Source organism: Gracilinanus agilis, chromosome 2 (assembly GCF_016433145.1).
Source record: "Gracilinanus agilis isolate LMUSP501 chromosome 2, AgileGrace, whole genome shotgun sequence".
Taxonomy (NCBI): Eukaryota; Metazoa; Chordata; class Mammalia; order Didelphimorphia; family Didelphidae; genus Gracilinanus; species Gracilinanus agilis.
Window position 1 is genome coordinate 39,691,193 of NC_058131.1, and position 18,367 is coordinate 39,709,559.

At 46.5% G+C, this 18,367-nt stretch overlaps 1 protein-coding gene across 1 annotated transcript in view; it reads left to right on the forward strand.

Annotated features, from left to right (window-relative positions):
• Positions 1-17,461, forward strand: part of ADGRG1 (adhesion G protein-coupled receptor G1) — an 89,632-nt gene extending 72,171 nt beyond the window's left edge. The window contains exons 2-14 of the mRNA XM_044663092.1: positions 1,306-1,401; positions 2,348-2,776; positions 3,442-3,574; positions 5,952-6,093; positions 7,402-7,533; positions 8,158-8,274; positions 8,877-8,919; positions 10,543-10,646; positions 10,741-10,859; positions 12,089-12,357; positions 14,504-14,612; positions 15,002-15,270; positions 16,967-17,461. Coding sequence (XP_044519027.1) covers positions 1,329-1,401; positions 2,348-2,776; positions 3,442-3,574; positions 5,952-6,093; positions 7,402-7,533; positions 8,158-8,274; positions 8,877-8,919; positions 10,543-10,646; positions 10,741-10,859; positions 12,089-12,357; positions 14,504-14,612; positions 15,002-15,270; positions 16,967-17,094 — 2,067 coding nt within the window. The 5' untranslated portion in view covers positions 1,306-1,328 and the 3' untranslated portion in view covers positions 17,095-17,461. The remainder of the gene's footprint in view (positions 1-1,305; positions 1,402-2,347; positions 2,777-3,441; positions 3,575-5,951; positions 6,094-7,401; positions 7,534-8,157; positions 8,275-8,876; positions 8,920-10,542; positions 10,647-10,740; positions 10,860-12,088; positions 12,358-14,503; positions 14,613-15,001; positions 15,271-16,966) is intronic.
• Positions 17,462-18,367: the final 906 nt, after the last annotated feature.

Genomic DNA, 18,367 nt, shown 5'->3' on the forward strand with positions numbered 1-18,367 from the left:
GTCTACCGAATTCCCTTCCACTGCCCTGGTCCAAGATCCCCCACTGCCTTCCTAACCATCAGAAGCATTTTCATGTGCTCCCAGCCACAGGGAGGAGAGGAAAATAATGGAAAAAATAGTGGAATTAGACTCAAGGAGTCTGAGTTCAAATTCTGCTGTGATATTTAGTAGCTGGTGATCTTGAGTTAAGTTCACTGATCTCTTTTGGTTTCCATTTCCTTCTTTGTTCATTAAAGAGGTTAGTTAGGGTAGAGGCTTTCTAAGGTGTCCTGAATCTCTGGAGTTCTGGATCCTTACTAAGCCTCCCCAGACAAACAAGTCTCTGAGTTAATCTGACCATTTAAAGGAGTGGAGCACCTTAGCCATATCCCCAGTTCTAATAGACAAGAAGCAAGTTAGGTGGCATTTCCACCAGAAGAAAGGACAATGAGTGGACCATCGTTCCCCTCTTGTGGCAGAAGGCAGAAGAGCAGTCCAGGTGATGCCCCCTCGCATCAGGATACCTGCCTTGGAGACTCACCGTTCTCTTTTATTTTCCTCCTGCCCTGGGAGTTTGGGGGCTTCGTAGTTGTCCCCAGCCCTAAACACCCTTCCTATAATGTTTAGCCTCTCCTCCCTGTGGCTGGGAAACACATGAAAATGTTTCTGATGGTTAGGAAGACATCTTGGACCAGGGCAATGAAAGGGAATTCAAGAGACCTACCATCTTGGGATCATAGAACTGGAAGAGACCACAGGTATCATCTATGCCAACCTTCTCATCTTACAGATGGAAAAATAACTCACCCAAGGTTACCCAGGTAATGAGTAGCAGAAACAGGACTAGAAACATCCTAAATGCACCACAATGGGTTGTAGTCCTGGTTCTGTTACTGACCATCTCTCTCTCTGTGCTTAGGTTACCTTATCTGTAAAATGGGGGATTAGACTTGACCATCTCAAAGGCCCTCTCCTGATTCAAGGTTGTATGGCTTCTTATTGACAGCTCAGAGAAATTTCTCATATCTGATGTTGTTTTTTTAAAAAAAGAAAAACCTCCACACTCTTATACTCAAACCATAACTATGCTACACTGGCCATCCCCTCGTTTACATATATTATCTCTCTTTTGGTCCTTACAGCAACCCTGTGAATATCCCCATTTTACAGATGAGAGAATTGAGGCCAACAGAGGTTAAATGACTCACCCAGGGTCACCCACTAATAATTTTATGAGGCAGGATTAAAATATGAGGTTTCCTAACTCAATGACTCCAGGAAAAAAATACCAGGATGAAGGCTGATGTTGGTCTTGGCTTTTTTCAGGTGGTGACTTCCCTGCGACCCTAATGAGGAAAATGGCAGCCCAGGCATTTCCTAAGACAATGGTTGTCCATATGAGTCTGTTCTTCTTCCTCCAAGGTATTGTGTCCTTCCTCATCTCTGAGTACCCCTTCCCCAGATGGACCCTCCCTGAGTGCCCCTCTTCTTTCCATTTGTATTACCAACTCTATACAGTTGAGAAAATATGGTACAGGGGAAGCATCTAGACTAGAGTTGGTCAGGAGTCCTGGCTCTTCCACCAATTCCCAGTGTGACCTTAAGAAAATTAACTCCCCTCTCTGGACCTCAATTTCCCCATCTATAAAATGAAGGTATTGGAAGTGAGGATCTTTATAACCCTTTCTGACTTTTCTGCCTTCTTAGTGGGTGGAAGGATGAGCAAAAGGGAGGGAGAGAATTCAGAACTCAAAAAAAATTTTAATGAATATTGAAAATAAATATTTTAGTAAGCAAATGAATAAATAAATAAGTGCAATAAAATGAGAGGATTTGACCTGATGAACTCTAAAGTTCCTTTCAGGTCCAGATCTTATTTCCTTTGAGTCTCACCATCTTGACTCCCCAAGCCTTTTCCTCTCATCCCATCCACTCACTATTTCAAGACCTTTATGGAGTAGGTTTGACAGTCTGTCTTATAGACTTTTTAGAGCCTCAAAGGGCCTTCAAGTTCCTGGCAAATAAGGTCCTAACACTAGAAAGGACGTCAGGACTTCTAGTCCAACCTTCTCATTTTGCAGTGGAAGAAACTGAGGCCCAGAAAGTCTTCTTACATAGTTTAGAGTTTACATAGTTTAGGGTCTTCTTACATAATTTAGAAAATAGTTTAGGGTTTACATAGTTTAGGGTCTTCTTACATAGTTTAGAAAATCTTTAAGGAAGTGAATTATAGGAAGACAACAAGCAGACGGAGGGCCTGGGGCTCCCATTGCTCACTTAGTTGGGAACTACAATTGTACTGAGTTTCCCCCCCAGCCACGACTATTCTGAGCTTCATGGTTTATCTGCTTTTCTTTCTCTGCTACAGGGATACGTGGCAGTGACCACAAGGATGAGTTCAGATTCTGTGGGGAAAGGAATCAGACCCACTTGAGCAAGCTGATCTATAACCAGAGCCATTCCTATCACGTTGTCATCGAGAACACAGAAGATGCCCTAACCATCACGGCCCCTTTCCCCCCCATAAAGTCCCCTGCAGTCTGGAGCTTCCCTGTTCCCCGAGGCCCGTATCATTTCTGCCTCGACTGGCTTCCGAATGCCCAGAAGCTCCAGCTCACTTATGGCAAGACTACCTATGAGCTGAGTGACCAGGCTGGGGAATTCCTGTGCTTCGGCCATCTGGAGATAGCAGACCCAAGGCAGAGCCCCCCACTTCTCAACCCTTCCTACAGCTCCTGGAGAAAACCGCAGAACACCAGTCTTCTCAACAGCCATCGCTACACCTTCAACTTCCATGGTAATGATGGGAGGTGGGAGCAGGATCTGGAGAGGATTCGCTCTTGGGTCGGGGTCTGGGGAGGTTTTCGTGCTTCCTCCTTCTCCATTCTTTGGGTCTCTCTTCTTCTGCCCAGTCTTGTGCTGAGGTGGATAGAATTGTCTAAGTAGAGGCAGGAGGAAGTAGGGGGAGAAAGGCATTTATACAAATAACTGCCTGATGAGGGAGAAGAAGACAAGCACAAATGAGAAGTCCAGGACTAGTACTGTGAGAAATTTGAGAAGGGAGAGGACACTTTAAACCAGGGGATCAGAGAACGTTTCATGGAGGAGATAATCCCCGAGTTGGGTCTGTTTGGGAGGGGATGAGGCCCAAAGATCCCTAGATTACAACCTAATCCATTAAACTGAAGCTCCTTCAGGGTAAGGACTGTCAATTTGCCTCCTTTGGTGTCTCCAGGGCTTAGCAAAGTGCCTGGCACATAGTGGGCACTTAATAAATATGGAGCGATTGAGATGGGAGCCTATTGGGTTGAGGATGGAGGGGCCAAGAGTTTCGTTTAAAGCCTTCAACATCTTTGCTACTTTGGCCAAGCTGGAGGTGGCCTGCCCTGCTTGGGGAGAGGGGAGCAGGTGGGATGTCAGTGATGGAGCCCATCTTAACTGGGACCCCCTTGCCTTCCCCAGACCCTCCTGGTGACATCTCTTCCCACGGTGGGTCGGTTGACATGTGTGAACTGAAGTGGGAGCTCCAGTCCCTCAGCGTGTTCTTGAGTAACCCGGGAAAGGCCGGCAGGAAGCCATCGTCCTCTGTCAGCCAGTAAGTATTCCAGGAACTCCCTGCTGCTTCCCACAGTGTCACAGTATGGGGGCACTGGGCCACAGGGGTTAGGCAGTGAGAACCATGAGGGCTTGGAAAGGTCTCCAACCACAGCCTCCCAAAGGGGTGGAGTGGACAGAGGGGAAGGAAGGAGATGAAAGGAAAAAATGAGGAAGCTTTGAGTCAGATTTCTTAGAATCACAGATTTCTGGATTTGGAAGAGACCACAGTGGTCTGGTCCAACTCAGACATGACAAGGTATCCCCACCTGGCAAGTGATCATGCAGCCTCTGCTTACAGACCTCTAAGGTGGGGAACTCACCACTTCCTGAGGCCTCCCAGCTCCCTTTCCTTTTTGTCAGAAAGTTCTGTGGCCGTGTGAAAAGAGCCAGGAGCCTGGGGACAGGACACACGGGTTCTAATCCCATGGCTGCCCTCTTTGTTGACCGAGACTTTTGGCAAGGTACTTCTCCACTGCGGACCTCAGCTTCTCATCCTACCTTCCTCTAAGGTTGTTTCCAACACTCCCTTGGTTTTTTTTTCCCTTTTTTTGTGAAATGAAGTCTTCTCCCTGGAGTCAGAGTCAAAGAGTAGAGCAGAGTGAACATCTGATCTCTTCTTTTAGAACAGCGACTCTTTCCCTTCCTTGTGTGTCCTGAACTTCTGGAGCAAACTGGTGATGCCTTTGGAGCCTTTCTCAAAAGAATATTTTTAAATACATAAAACAAAATATACAAGATCATAAAAAAATCAGTCATATTGATATATAATTGCCAATTATTTTTTTTTAAATCCTTAACTTTTGGTGTATTGTCTCATAGGTGGAAGAGTGGTAAGGGTGGGCAATGGGGGTCAAGTGACTTGCCCAGTTGCCAATTATTTTTTAAAGGCTACAAACTTTTTTTTTTTGAGGAAGTCACTGAGGCCTGCTTGAGTGACTTATCCAAGATCACACAGAGTTGGAGCTGAAACCTACATTTTCTCCTCTCACAGAGTACTTTTCCTTCTCCTCAACTCAGCTTCTTGACCTTTTTTGGCTTCTTTTAAGTCCCAACTAAATCCAACTTCCCCAACCTCTCTTAATTCTAGTACCTTCCCTCCATTGATTATTTCCTATTTATCTTAGATATGGAATATATGGGTGTCCAAGGAAGACTAACACCTCTGGTATGAGGGCTTATCAAGAACTTTTCAGGGCTGCTCATCCACCTTTGGTGTCTACTTTTCACTCCACTCTCAATGGTGGCCCTAAGAAGCTGTAGCCTGCCTGGTGGCCACATCCTGGTAAATCATCTTGGCAGCTGAGCTAAATCAGGTTGAGGGTAACCAATGGGCCACAAGCCCATCAGTTGTTAGGCAGTTGTCTACCCCAAACATGAAGACTTCCTCCAGTGAAATGGGTGGATGAGAACAATTTGTTCCAGTAGCCCCGAAGGCAGCTGAAGCAGGTGCTATGGAGCACTAGAGGGCTTGGTCAGACATCAGAGATGCCAAGGCAATCCACTACATGCTGGGCCATCACCAGTCACCCTGACTTTTTTTCTGCCACTGGCCTTTGATGACTAATGAGGCTAATGGCTTTGTGTGACTCTCCCTCACTTAGACTCAATTCACACACAAGTCAAGACATCACCCTATGATGTCATTGGTCCTCTGTGAAAATGGGCTATGAGCTCCTTGAGGCCAGGGACTGGCATTAGCCCCATTGGATATCCCAAGCCTTAGTACAATGTATGTGCCTAATAAATGTTGATTGATTCATTGATTGACCTGCTCTCTTCTTTCCCACTTCTATTCTCCTATCATATCACTTTCCTGTCTCCCTTCCGATTTTCCCTTCCTTTTTTGCCTTCTCTTTCCATCACCTCTTCCTTCCTCTCTTCCCTCCTGTATCACTCTCTTCTCCCTGCTCTGCCCCCATCCCTCTCCTTCTACAATAGAAATAACCACAATTTCCAGGGTGTTTGAAGCTTCACAAAGCTCTTTTCTCACAACGTCTTGGTCAGATAGGTAGGGAACCAGAGCTGCTAGGTGACTTTCTCAGGGTCACACAGCTAGCTATTTTCAGAAACAAGCCTTGAACCAAGGGGTGTAATTAGAAGTCTTGACCCCTTGGACTTCATCTCCCAGAATCCTTTCCCCTTCGTCCACTGGGGAGAGAAGAGAGCGAAAAGGCAAGGTTGAAGCAAAGTTGTTTGCAATACATAAGGATGCTATGTGGATGAAGGGGAAAGGATCCTGGGAGATGAAGTCCAAGGGGTCAAGATTTCTAATTACACAAAGGACATCTGATCACAAAATTCCATGCTCTTTCTATGACACCATCTCTTCAGTGACTGAGGAGGGGGTGCCTCTGTTCTCTTCTCTTGCTCTCTAGTTATCTTCAGAGCTTAGAGTCAAAATTGGTGGGTGTCCACTTCAAAGGGGATAAGGCTTCCTTCGAGAAGGAGAAGATCAATGCCACTGTATGGAAACTGAGGCCAGGAGTTAAGGATCTACATATCCATTCCAAAGCAAAGGTTAGTATCTGGGCAGTCAGAGGAGGAAGGGAGAAGGAATGGGCAAGGGGAGAAGGTCCTAAGTCAAGAACCGGGCACTGGGTCCCAGTGCAGAGCAGAAAAGGACTCTGGGCTCAGCAAAAGCCAGATGGTGCTCACAGCCCCAGTGTTAAACTCAGAATGGATTCTGTGGTGGACCAGGCACAGAGATGTGACTCATGGAGGGTGGGATAGGTGTGGGCATGGAGGTTAGGCTCAGACAGAAACTGCCATCTTTGTTAACTGTCTTGCTGGCCAGTCACCACTGTGGACTGACATCTGTTTGCCAGATGCCAGGGTGGAAGGGAAGGAACAGAAACTGAAGCTTCAGAATCCCTTATAAGTACTCATTAAGGATTACAGAGACCCATTGCATTCAAGCCTGCCTCTGACACACCCTGGCTGTGCAATCTTGGGCAAGTGACTTAATCTCTAGTTCTCTAGGTAGCTCTCTCAGTCTAAGTTATAAAAAAGAGGGCAGCCGGGTGGCTCTGTGGATTGAAAGCCAGGCCTAGAGATGGGACGTCCTGGGTTCAAATCTGGCCTCAGACACTTCCTAGCTGAGTGACCCTGAGTAAGTCACTTGACCCCCGTTGCCCAGCCTTTAACACTCTTCTGCCTTGGAACCAATACACAGCATCAATTCTAAGATGGAAGGTGAGGGTTTTAAAAAAAAGTTATAGAAAAGGTAATAACCTGCATTGGTAGAGGGGGTTTATTTACTATACCAGTCCCAATCCTCTCTCCTTCTTGTCCCTGTTGGATGTCCTGGAGACCTGATTGACAACTATAATATGTACATTTTGAGTTGAATTGTTTTTCTAATTGCAAAAAAAATGAGTTTGCCCTGAGCCACTCACACTGTCTTCCCTTCCCCTTTGGGACTAGAGGCACAGAGGGACAAGGCGGCTATCTGGAGCTGGGAGGACAAAGTTTCAGGGCTGGCTGTCCTTGGCACTGGTTGGTGGGAAGGGGAGAGGCTGAGGCAATGACATCCCCAGGGTTCTAACTCATTGAACTTCAAGCCACAAACCAAGAGAACGAGGAATAAAAGATTCATCAGAGCCATGTGGGGTTATTCATCTTTCCTATTTCTAGCGTGATGGCCCCAAGCTTGTGGCTCTTAGGTAGTCTGCCCTCCTGGGATTGAGGTTTTGGTTTCTTGATCCCAATGCATATGAAGCCCACTGCAGGGTGGGGTTGGGGGGAGTCTAGATCCTTTGTATCTGCCATGACTGTTGTTTCAGGAGGGCCTGAATTCCTCTATTGACCGTCCCTTGGATTTTACAGATGGACCAGAGTACAGTGCAAGAGTACTCAGTGAAGCTGCCCAGTGCCCTGTTTGAAAAGGCCAAAGGCAGGAGAGGGGAGGCTGACAAGAGGCTCCTGTTTGTGGATTTTAGCAGCCAGGCCCTATTCCAGGTACCCCAGCTGGGAAGCCATCCTGCTTCTCCTTTCCTAAGGGAAGAAGACTTCTTATAAGTGTGTTAGGGGAGGAGAACAGGGGAATCAGGGCTTTAAAATTGGGTGAATCATAATAATAGCTCACATTTCTGTAGCATTTACCTCAAAATTCCCCGACTCTCAGTAAAGCCAGTTTTATCCATAGGCAGAGTAGATAGCCAGAGGTGTGAGCCTCAAGTGATTTGGGGCGCCAGAAAAGCTTTTGACACTGAAGAGCACCCGGAACTTGTTCTGCGATGCCAATGATTACTTTATGGAAATGTCATCTTTCATTCCACAAGAGGTAGAGCTTTAAATGTAACTCACCCTGAAAGAGGTCTCATGGCGCCTTGGCTCTCCCCCATTCACATGAAAGCAAGTGAAAATAGTGGGAGTGGGGAGAGAGCAGGAGGGCATGAAGACTCTGGAAGTAGAGTGGGGAGGGGAAGAAAGGGAGGCAAATTTGGCAGGAGGCACTTCAGACAATAAATCTGGCCAGTGATTTACCCAAGGTCACATAGATGGAACTAGTCAGTAACAGATGCAAGAGAAGACACCATCAATAGACACAGGCGTCAAGTTTCACCTTCTCTATGTATTCAGGACAAAAACTCCAGCCAAGTCCTCGGGGAAAAAGTCCTGGGTATTGTTGTACAGAACACCAAGGTGTTCAACCTCCAGGAACCTGTGGTCCTTACCTTCTGGCACCAGCCACAGCCGGTGAGTGGAAAAAACCCAGCCTGGAGGGGGGAAGGTGGTCCTAGAAGGTGGGTCTATCTGGTCTCCCTACCTTCATGTAGATCCTTTCTCTTCTTTATGGACAGGGAAGTCAAGGGGGTTTAGGCCATCTTGTCATAAATTCAGCTGAATGAATGAGTGAGTGAGTGAATAAATGAATGAATGAATGAATGAGTAGGATTTGGAGTTAGAAAAGACTTTAGAGATCATCTAATCCAAGCACCTCATTCTAAAAAGGCAAACACTGAGACCCAAAGAAAGTACATGACTTATTCAGTCATCCAGTTAGTGAGTGATGGAACCAGGAAGGACCCATTGGTCATTACTTTCCTTGGTGCTGTCCATTCTCCTGCCTCAATTTCTTTCTTCCCCCAGCTTATCTGTGCATCCAATGCTTTCCTATAAAATTACTGCCCATTATGATTGAATGAACAGTCTGTTCTATCCTGAAAGATGGGTCTATTTGCACATTTAGGCTTAGAATTAAATTTTCCAAAATCATATCCACTTCCTCTCCCCTAATCCCCTAAGTGACAGTGAATGCTGAGAGTCACAAGCACATACCTTTTTGGTTTTTACAGAAGAATGTGACCCTACAGTGCGTGTTCTGGGAAGAGAACCCTGCCTGTAAGTATGGAATGAGTGATCAGGGGACTTCTCAGCATTAGGTTAATCCCTGCTATGAAATCTTGAATTGATTTATTTAAGAGACTGAAGCAACTGGGGTGAGCAGAGACCTGGGATGTTTTGAGCTGGATTTGAAGGAGAGAGATGGGTAGAATTTGGCCAAGAAGAGACAGAGATCTAGAGTTGGAAGAGATCTCAGCAGTTATCTAACTCAACATCTTTTATACAAATGAGGAAACTGAAACTTAGAGAGGTTGTTTCCATTGACAACTCGGAAAATAAACTTGTCCATTTTCAGTCTTCCTGTAAAAACTCCCAGACCCTGTTCATCAGGGCAATGAACAAGATCAGAGAGGCCAGCTAGGTCACTCACCTGCTTCATTTTACTATGAGGAAACTGAAGACCAAGAAGGTCAAATGATTTGCTGAATGTTGTACAGCTAGTCAGCACCAGAGGCCAAGGGAAGCACCAGCTAGAGAAGTATCAAGTTTTAACTTCTTTATGTCTTTAGGACAAAAATTATACTAATGGTAGAATTAGGATTTGAACCCAAGCCTTGGGGCTCCAAATCCAGCTTTTTCTGCTCGAGCCACACTGCCTGTTTATGAGATACGTGGAATAATGGTCTGAATTGAGAGTGAGAATAGCTGGTGAATGGGACCTGTTGAACCTGAAGAGAATTAAGCCAAGCAGAGATGGGACTTGGGAAAGGGAATGGAGAGACTTCAGAAGGTGCAGGTGCTAGAACTAGAACAGTCTCTTAAAGCTGGAAATCAGAAATTTTAGGTCAAAATGGAAACTGATGAATGAAATTAGGGAAATTATTCCATGTTGAGGGAGCCCAGGCTGGGACTACAGAGAGTTTCTGGAAAAGTTGGAGCAAATTTCAGGAAAACAGAGCCACGCTGGTTTATTTAGGGTTATGCACCTGACCTTTGAAGGTGGTAGGAGGTATAGGTCCAGCCTGTCCCAAACTACCTAATATTGACTAAGGATGCTTTGTGGCATGTCCCCAAAACTTATCCAAACAGGAAAACCCTTTGGCTGATTTTCTTGGCTGGAGAGGAGATTCAGAACCAAGAATTAAACATTGAATAGTTAATCACAAAGTCTGTCCTCCCCTGTGTTCCCCTGAGCCAAGGGGAACACATGAGAAGGAGAGGACATACTATTAGGACCATATGATTAGGATTCGTTTATGATTAGGACCATAGACAGAGCTAGAAAGGACCTTAGAGGCCACCTAGTCTAGGGGTCCTTAACCTGGGGTCAATGAACTTTTTTAAAATTTTGATAACATTTCAATAAAATTGACATCCTTTGAATTCCCGTGTCATTTCTGCATTTCAAACCCTTATTCTGAAGAAGTCCATGGACTTCACCAGACTGCCAATGGAGTCCAGGAAAAAACTGAAGAACCCAGTCTAGTCCAATTCCCCCACTTTGGAGATGAGGATGGAGCACTGGAAAGTTAGCTGGGGAGAGGTTGAGGGAAGCGATACACACAGGAGCCTCGAAACTACTCTGAGTAGTGAGAGACTACATGAAGAAGTCTTTGTGCTTAAGGCCCCCCATGAGGGGATTGGAACTAATGTGTTTGGGTCCCTATGATCTCTCCTCAGCTGGAAGCCCTGGGAGCTGGAGTGATTCTGGGTGCCAGACAAAGGTGGGGGACACAAACACATCCTGCCTCTGCAACCATCTGACTTACTTTGCTGTTCTGATGGTGAGTGATGGCCTCCCACCTCTCCCAAGCCAATTCCTCCCTCGTCTTCCTTTGCTCCAGCTGGGCTCGTTGTGACACTTTTTTCTGGCCACAGGTCTCTTCTGTAGAGATTGATGTCGTCCACAAACACTATCTCACTCTCCTTTCCTACATCGGCTGCATCATCTCCGCGTTGGCTTGTGTCCTGACGATCGCCATCTACCTCTTCTCTCGGTATAGATCAGCTTGGCCCAAGAGGAGGTTGGGTGGGACTGTGGGAGAGAAGGAGCAGGCAGCGTTTGTGGTTGGCACCCTTCTAAAGTTGAGGATTAGCACCTCTATCTTCCACCATCTTGTAACTAAACTTCACCTCAGACCCTGGAGCAACCAACACTGTGAAGTTGGTTATTTCCATGTTCTTAGGAAATTGCATGTATGTTGAGTTTTTGTAAATTAAACCCATTTTCTTTTTTTTTAACCCTTACCTTCCATCTTAGAATCAATACTGTGTATTGGTTCCAAGGCAGAAGAGTAGTAAGGGCTGGGTGATGGGGGTTAATTGACTTGCCCAGGGTCACGGAAGTGTCTGAGGCCAGATTTGAACCTAGGACCTCCCATCTCTAGGCTTGACTCTCAATCCACTGAGCCACCTAACTGCCCCCTGAACCATATTTTCAAAGCCCTGGGAAAGCTAGTTACTTAAAGGAGCCTTAACTTACCTCTTGCTTCCACATCGATTCATTAGCTGAAGTCACAAAATTGGGAGTCGGTTAAGAGCTGGAAATAAGAGGACTTTAATGGTCACCTGGTCCAACCCCTTCCTTTTACAGATGAGGAAATGAAGGCATAGTTAAATGAGTTCCCTAAAGTCACCATAGGTAGCAGAACCAGGATTTGCACTCAGTTCAGCACTCCAATGTGAGCTGTTTCCCCAGCGTCCTGCTATCTCAAACATGAATTCTTGGAGAAGGCTGCCCAGAGGTCCCATACTCACAACCCCAGGGAGTTTTACAGATATCCTGAACCTCAGCCCTAGGACTGACCCAAGGCAGGTCATAGGATCTTAGAGCTGTAAAAGATCTCAGAGACGATTGTGTCTGACCCCCTTAGTTTCCAAGTGGAGAAATGAAGCCCGGAGAAGACTTGCCTAAAGTCCCCCAGCAAGGACACAGCAGAATTGGGACACAAACCTTGGTCTCTGGCTTGAAATCCGTCCTTCTCACTGCCAAATTACATTCGGGGCAGACCAGCTCTCTGTCCGCTGCAGAGGCGAGCTTGCCAGCTTTGCAGTCAGAGGCCGTGGGTTTGCATCCCAGCTCTGCTCCTTGGTGCCTGTGTGACACGAATGAAGGACTTCCCTTCTCTTGGCCTCAGCCTTCTCCTCCACAGTCAGAGGGTTAGGGCAGCTGCCCTCGTAGCCCTCTTTCAATCAATGAAATGCTATGGTTTTGTGCTTCCCTCAGGAGGAAGCAGAGAGACTACACCATCAAAGTCCACATGAACCTCCTACTCTCTGTCTTCTTCTTGGACCTGAGCTTTCTGCTCAGTGAACCTGTGGCTCTCATGGAGAACGAGATGGGCTGCCGGACCAGCGCCATCTTCCTGCATTTCTCTCTGCTGGCCTGCCTCACTTGGATGGGCATTGAAGGCTATAACCTCTATCGGCTGGTTGTGGAGGTCTTCAGCACCTATGTCCATGGCTACCTGGTCAAGCTGTGCCTTGTGGGCTGGGGTGAGCAGGCAGGCTGGGCCTGGGGAGAGGAGATCGGGTTGGGGATGCTGGAACATACATAGCTGGAGGAGGCGGGGTGTGGGGTCCTCCAGCACACCAGTGGAAGTGGAGGAGGTTGAATGGGGGATGCTGGGGCTGGTGGATCTCAACTTGACACTGGAAAGAAGGTTTATATTTAACATTATGGAATACCACTTCCGTCCTGAAATGCTTTCCTCCCTCAGCTCTCCTGGCTATGCTACTCTACTTCATCTATCCATTCATTTTTCTATCTACCCAGCCATTCATTTTGAAATATTAAATGTAAAGCACTCTGTAAATTGAGTGTTATGTAGATGTCAACTATACTATTCACTCAACAAATATTAAATGCCTTCTATAGTCAGCGTCCTGGGCTGCGTGCTAGGGGAGATCCAGTCTCTCTGACGCCTCCTCTTTGCTGTTTTGTCTCTAAATCAAGATCACCCAAATCATTGTCTTTGATCCTCTTCTCTGCCCTTAGTCTCTCCCTGGATGGACTCCTCCCTTCTTCCCTTTGTATCAATAATTCCCAGTGCCATATCTCCAGTCTGGCTCAGTCCCTCCAACTGCCTGCTTCTCACGTGCATCTCACCATTCCCTCAAAGTCACGTTATCTAGACCAGCCATGGGCAAACTTTCTAAAGAGGGGCCAAAGGAAAGGAAATGCTCCTCTGTCAGTCTGATTCTAAGGCAGCTCTTTCAAAGTTTTATTGTATTGTATCCTATTTGTTGTATCCGTCAGATTAGGAATAATGTCACACAGGAATAGAGCATTAAAGGGGGCCTCATCTGGCCTGCAGGCTGTAGTTTGCCCATCACTGATCTAGAATGAATCTACTTTAACTTCCCCAATGTGTTTCCCCTACTGACTTCCCTAACTCTTTCTATGACACCACTATTTTTTTAAACTCTTACCTTTTATCTTAGAAGCAATACTGTGTTTTGGTTCCAAGGCAGGAGTGTTAAGGGCTAGGCAGTGGGGGTTAAGTGACTTGTCCAGGGTCACTCAGCTAGGAAGTATCTGAGGCCAGTCTTGAACCAATGATCTCCCATCTCTATGCCTGGCTATCAATCCATTGAGCCACCCAGCTGTTCCTGATACCTCTATTTTTATAGTTAACCCTACCTGGGCGATATATCCTATGGTACGTGGGTTCAAATTCCTCTTCTTCCTCTTGCTACCTGCATGACCTTAGGCAAGTCATGTAAGTCCTCTGAGACTTAGTTTTCTAATTGATAAAAGTTAAGGGGTTGAATTTTGGGGTATCTGAAGTCTCTGCCACCTCTATATCTATGATCTTTGACGTTTCCTTTCATGATCAGTGATCAAGTCTCTTCTCTAAGTCACTTTTATTCTATCTCACCTGGCAGCATCTGTTTTTAGGATGGATGGGGTTCAGGGAAATGTCAGAGTATCTTTCTTTTGTTTTAAACTCTTACCTTACACCTTAGAATCAAAGCTATATGTTGCTTTCAAGGCAGAAGAGCAATAAGGGTGAGGCAATGGGAGTTAAGTGACTTGCCCAAGGTTACACACCTAAGAAGTATATGAATCCAGATTTGAACCCGGTACCTCCCATCTCTAGACCTGGCTCTCTATCCACTGAGCCACCCAGCTGTCCCCAGGGATCCTCCTAAAATTTCAGTCCTAAAGATGTTTTATTCTATGTTCTCTCTTAGTCTTGCTACCATTGTTTTTTTTAAACCCTTACCTTCCATCTTAGAGTCAATACTGTGTATTGGCTCCAAGGCAGAAGAGTGGTAAGGGTAGGCAATGGGGATTAAATGACTTGCCCAGGGTCACATAGCTGGGAAGAGTCTGAGGGCAGATTTGAACCCAGGACCTCCCATCTCTAGGCCTGGCTCTCAATCCACTGTGCTACCCAGCTGCCCCCTTACTACCATTGTTTTTAAGAAACCCAATAATCCCCTCTTCCAGATCAAAATATTTGTGCAAGTGGCTTATGGCTCACTGGACTTCCAAGCAAATCCCTCTTCCTTCCCTTCCTCAGGAACAGAATACATTGCTCTCAGCGGTTGCCATGGAGTAAGAGTGAGGGAGGTGGGAAATAAAAGGGTTGGACCTGGCCGGGGAGGATGTAATTCTGGGATTTTCTCTCTCCAGGGCTCCCTCTCTTTTTGGTGACGGTGACAGCATTGGTGGATGGGGAGAACTATGGTTCGATCATACTCACTGTCCAGAAGTCATCAGAAAATGTCATCTATCCTTCCATGTAGGTGTCCAGAGTGGATGGGGAGGGAGAGAGCAGAGAATTGAGGGGACCATCTAGTTCCAGCCCTCTCCCAACCCCACCAGCTGTTTCACCTTATCTCCCCCCATCCATAGCTAATTAAGTATGTCTCTGTCTCCCTGCCCAACCTACCAGTTAGTTGTCTTGGTCTCCCATTTCCCATTACAGCATCCCTCTTCCCACTCCTTAAAGTGCCCAGACCCTCGTGAGAATGGTAGAGGCTCCAGGTCTAACCCTTCCCCCTCGTAGAAGTAGCTAGTGGCAGGTCTAGGATTTGAATTCAAGTCTTCTAAGTCCTAGTTCTGAGCTTTTCCCCCCAAGCAAGGCTCTCGGTCTTACTTCTCTTGTCTTCCTCCTTGGACTTCCTGCAGGTGCTGGATAAGGGACCCCATCGTCAGCTACATCATGAACCTGGGCTACTTCTGCCTGGTGTTTCTATTTAACGCTGTGATGCTGGTCACCATGACGGTGCAGATCCTGCGGCTGAACCAGCGTGGTCAGAAGTGGCAGCATGCCCTCACCCTGTTGGGCCTCAGCCTGGTCCTGGGCATGCCTTGGGCGCTGGTCTTTTTTGCCTTCACCTCAGGCATCTTCCAGTTGGTTGTGCTTTATCTCTTCAGCATCATCACTTCCTTCCAAGGTGGGTATGGGCCCTCTTCTGCCCTTTCTTCCTAGAGCCAACTAGACCTGAGGGCAGAATAATGAGGGGTTCCCACCCCCTTGCCATTGCCTTCCCTCTGACTCCTCAGCATAGACCTCTAGGGCACCCCTTTTCTTGTTTGTGGTCTCCAATTCCTCTGCCTGATACCAGAGGAGAATAATCCGATAAGGTACTGGACTAGATGACGTCCAACATCCTTTAAGGTATTCTAAGTCTTCTAAGGGGCAGCTGGGTGGCTCAGTGGATTGAGAGCCAGGCCTAGAGACTCGAGGTCCTAAGTTCAAGTCCGGCCTCGGACACTTCCAGCTGTGTGACCATGGGCAAGTCACTTGACCCCTATCGCCCACCCTTACCACTCCTGGGCTAAGGATGGTCCCTAGCCCGGATGAAAAAGGAGGAGGGTTGGGCGTGGGGCTAGCAACCCCACCCTGTAAAACTACATCTGCTAAAGAAACTGCAACCTAAAGTAGGGGCAGCTGGGCTAGCTCAGTGGATTGAGAGCCAGGCCTAGAGATGAAAGGTCCTAGGTTCAAATCCGGGCTCAGACACTTCCCAGCTGGGTGACCCTGAGCGACCCATTGCCTACTGGTTGTGGCCCTATGCTCCTAGAATGGAGTCCCAGGATAAAAAAAAAAGTCTTCTAAACCCTCTTTTTTCCTTCCCCTTCACATTCCTGGTGGCACAGCACAATGGAGAAAACATGAGAATTGGAGTCAGAAAGATCTGGGTGCAAATCCTGACTATGACCTTGGACAAGTGACTTCTCTTGGCCTCAGCTTCCTCATTTGTAAAATGAGAGGGGGGGGGGGTTAGTTAGATTCAATGACCTCTAAGATTCCTAAGAGTCCTTATTGCTCTTCTGTCTCAGGTACTAAGATGGAAGGTAAGGGTTTAAATGGAAAGAGAAAGAAAGAGAGAAAGAGAGAAAGAGAGAAAGAGAGAAAGAGAGAAAGAGAGAAAGAAAGAAAGAAAGAAAGAAAGAAAGAAAGAAAGAAAGAAAGAAGGAAAGAGAGAGAGGACATACAGCAACAGTACTCTCTCTATTCATTGTTCTACCAGACAAGTAGGCTAAGTCATTTTTTTAAAGGAAAGAAGCACCCCACATTGGAGGGATCTAGAAGAACCTCTGGTAGCCAGTTTATAAGTAACATCTACTCTGGGCCAGCCCTGGGGACACTGTGGGATATGGAAGAAGATGCAATCCCAGGATTTTGAGCCAGAAGATATTTTAGAGGTCATCTAGTCATCCCATTTCATTTAATAGATGAGGAAACTGAGGTCCAGATAGAGGACATGATTTTGCCAAGGATCACATGACTAGAAATTGTTGGGTCAGGATTCAAACTCATGTCTCTTGAGTCTCAATCCAGGGTTCTTTCCTCTCCCCCAGTCTTTGCCATTGAGGAACCACCAGAGTAGTGAAAGGCATAGGACCCATATACAAAAGTATTAAATAGTCACATGATACAACAAACTATTAAATGGGAAATTCAGGTGGCCAACAGCAGTTCTGAAGAAGGGGGAAACAGGTTTGAGACAGAACTATCAGAGACTGGTCTTTTTAGAGGAATTAGAACCCGTAGGTTAGTGGCATTAGGGCTGGGCCTTGGAGGGAAGGGTAAATTTGGACAGGTAGCCCCTCACTCACTCTCTCTGTCTCCCCCTTACCCGCCAGGCTTCCTGATCTTCCTCTGGTATTGGTCAATGAAGCTCCAGGCCAAGGGTCCCTCCCCTCTGAAGAGCACCTCGGACAGTGTCAAGTTACCAATCAGCTCTGGGAGTACCTCTGGCAGCCGCATCTAGGCACCCAAGGGGACCTGCTTGCCCACTCCGGAGAGAAGAGGAGAAAAGGAGAAAGCCAGTTTCCCCTTGCCCTTCCTTCCTCCTCCTCACAGCCCTCACTGTCCTTGGCTCCTATGTGGACTCTCTCAGACTGTCTCGGTGGACTTCTACACAGTCCTGATGACTGTTCTGGACCCTTGGCCTCCAGAGTAGCGGAACAGAGGAGTGAGGGGGCTTTCCCCAGCCTCAGATGTCATTCCTACATTGATGATTATAATCAGAAGGAAAGGGATGCGAGGTGTCCTAAGGAATGAAAGTTGTCGTCTTTGGTGTTGGGTTGGGAAAAGGGAACTACTAAGCTTGAATGAAGTGATTGGAGGAAAGAAATGAAACACTGGTTCTTGGTTCTGACCCTTGTTCTATCATCCCACAATGAGGCTAAAGCTTGAAACTGAGCTTCAGAAATTCTGACTTGATCTTGGGTCAGCTTTAGCCTGGGGACCACACAAAGAACATCCCCTGACCCATTCTCAGGTGGAACTGAAAGACTGGTTCCATGTAAAATCTTTTTTTTTCTGAGATTGTTTCAGATTTCAGCTCAACATGAGGGGAAAAACATTCTAACAATTAAAGTTATCCCCCAAAAATAGAATAGGTTGCTTCATGAGGTAGTGAGTTCCCTATCAATGGAAGTGTTCAAATGATCAATTATTTGTCAGGGATACAGTAAATGGGGTTTCTGCCATAGCAGAATCCTATCCAATTCAGAGCAGCTATAGAATGTTTTGGATTTCTCTATATTAACTATGACCCAGGACTGGAGGGACCTCTCAGATGCCAACTAATTCCTATTTCCCCTTGTCTGAAGAGTGAGACCAGCCTCTCCTGGTCTGGGCAAGTCATCAGGGTTCAGGGCAGAAATGTCAGAGCCTTTAGTTCTCAGATACTGGTGGTCTAGAAAGCTCCTACCATCTTCCGCTTCCTACCCCAATAGCATGGCATAATGGCCACCTTTCCCTGGGCTCTTCCCCAAACTTTGACATCACTTTTCTTGTTTTCATCAATTGTTCTAATATGAGAGAAAACCAAAATGTTTCATGGGAAGTAATGGAGAGAGAGAGAGAGAGAGAGAGAGAGAGAGAGAGAGAGAGAGAGAGATAGAGAAAGAAGCCGGGGGAATCAGAAATGAGTAATCTTGGAAAGAAAAAGCCCAAATATATCACTAACCATACTGAGAACTGAAGCACCCTCCATTTCTACTTTCTCTCTCTCTCTCTCTCTCTCTCTCTCTCTC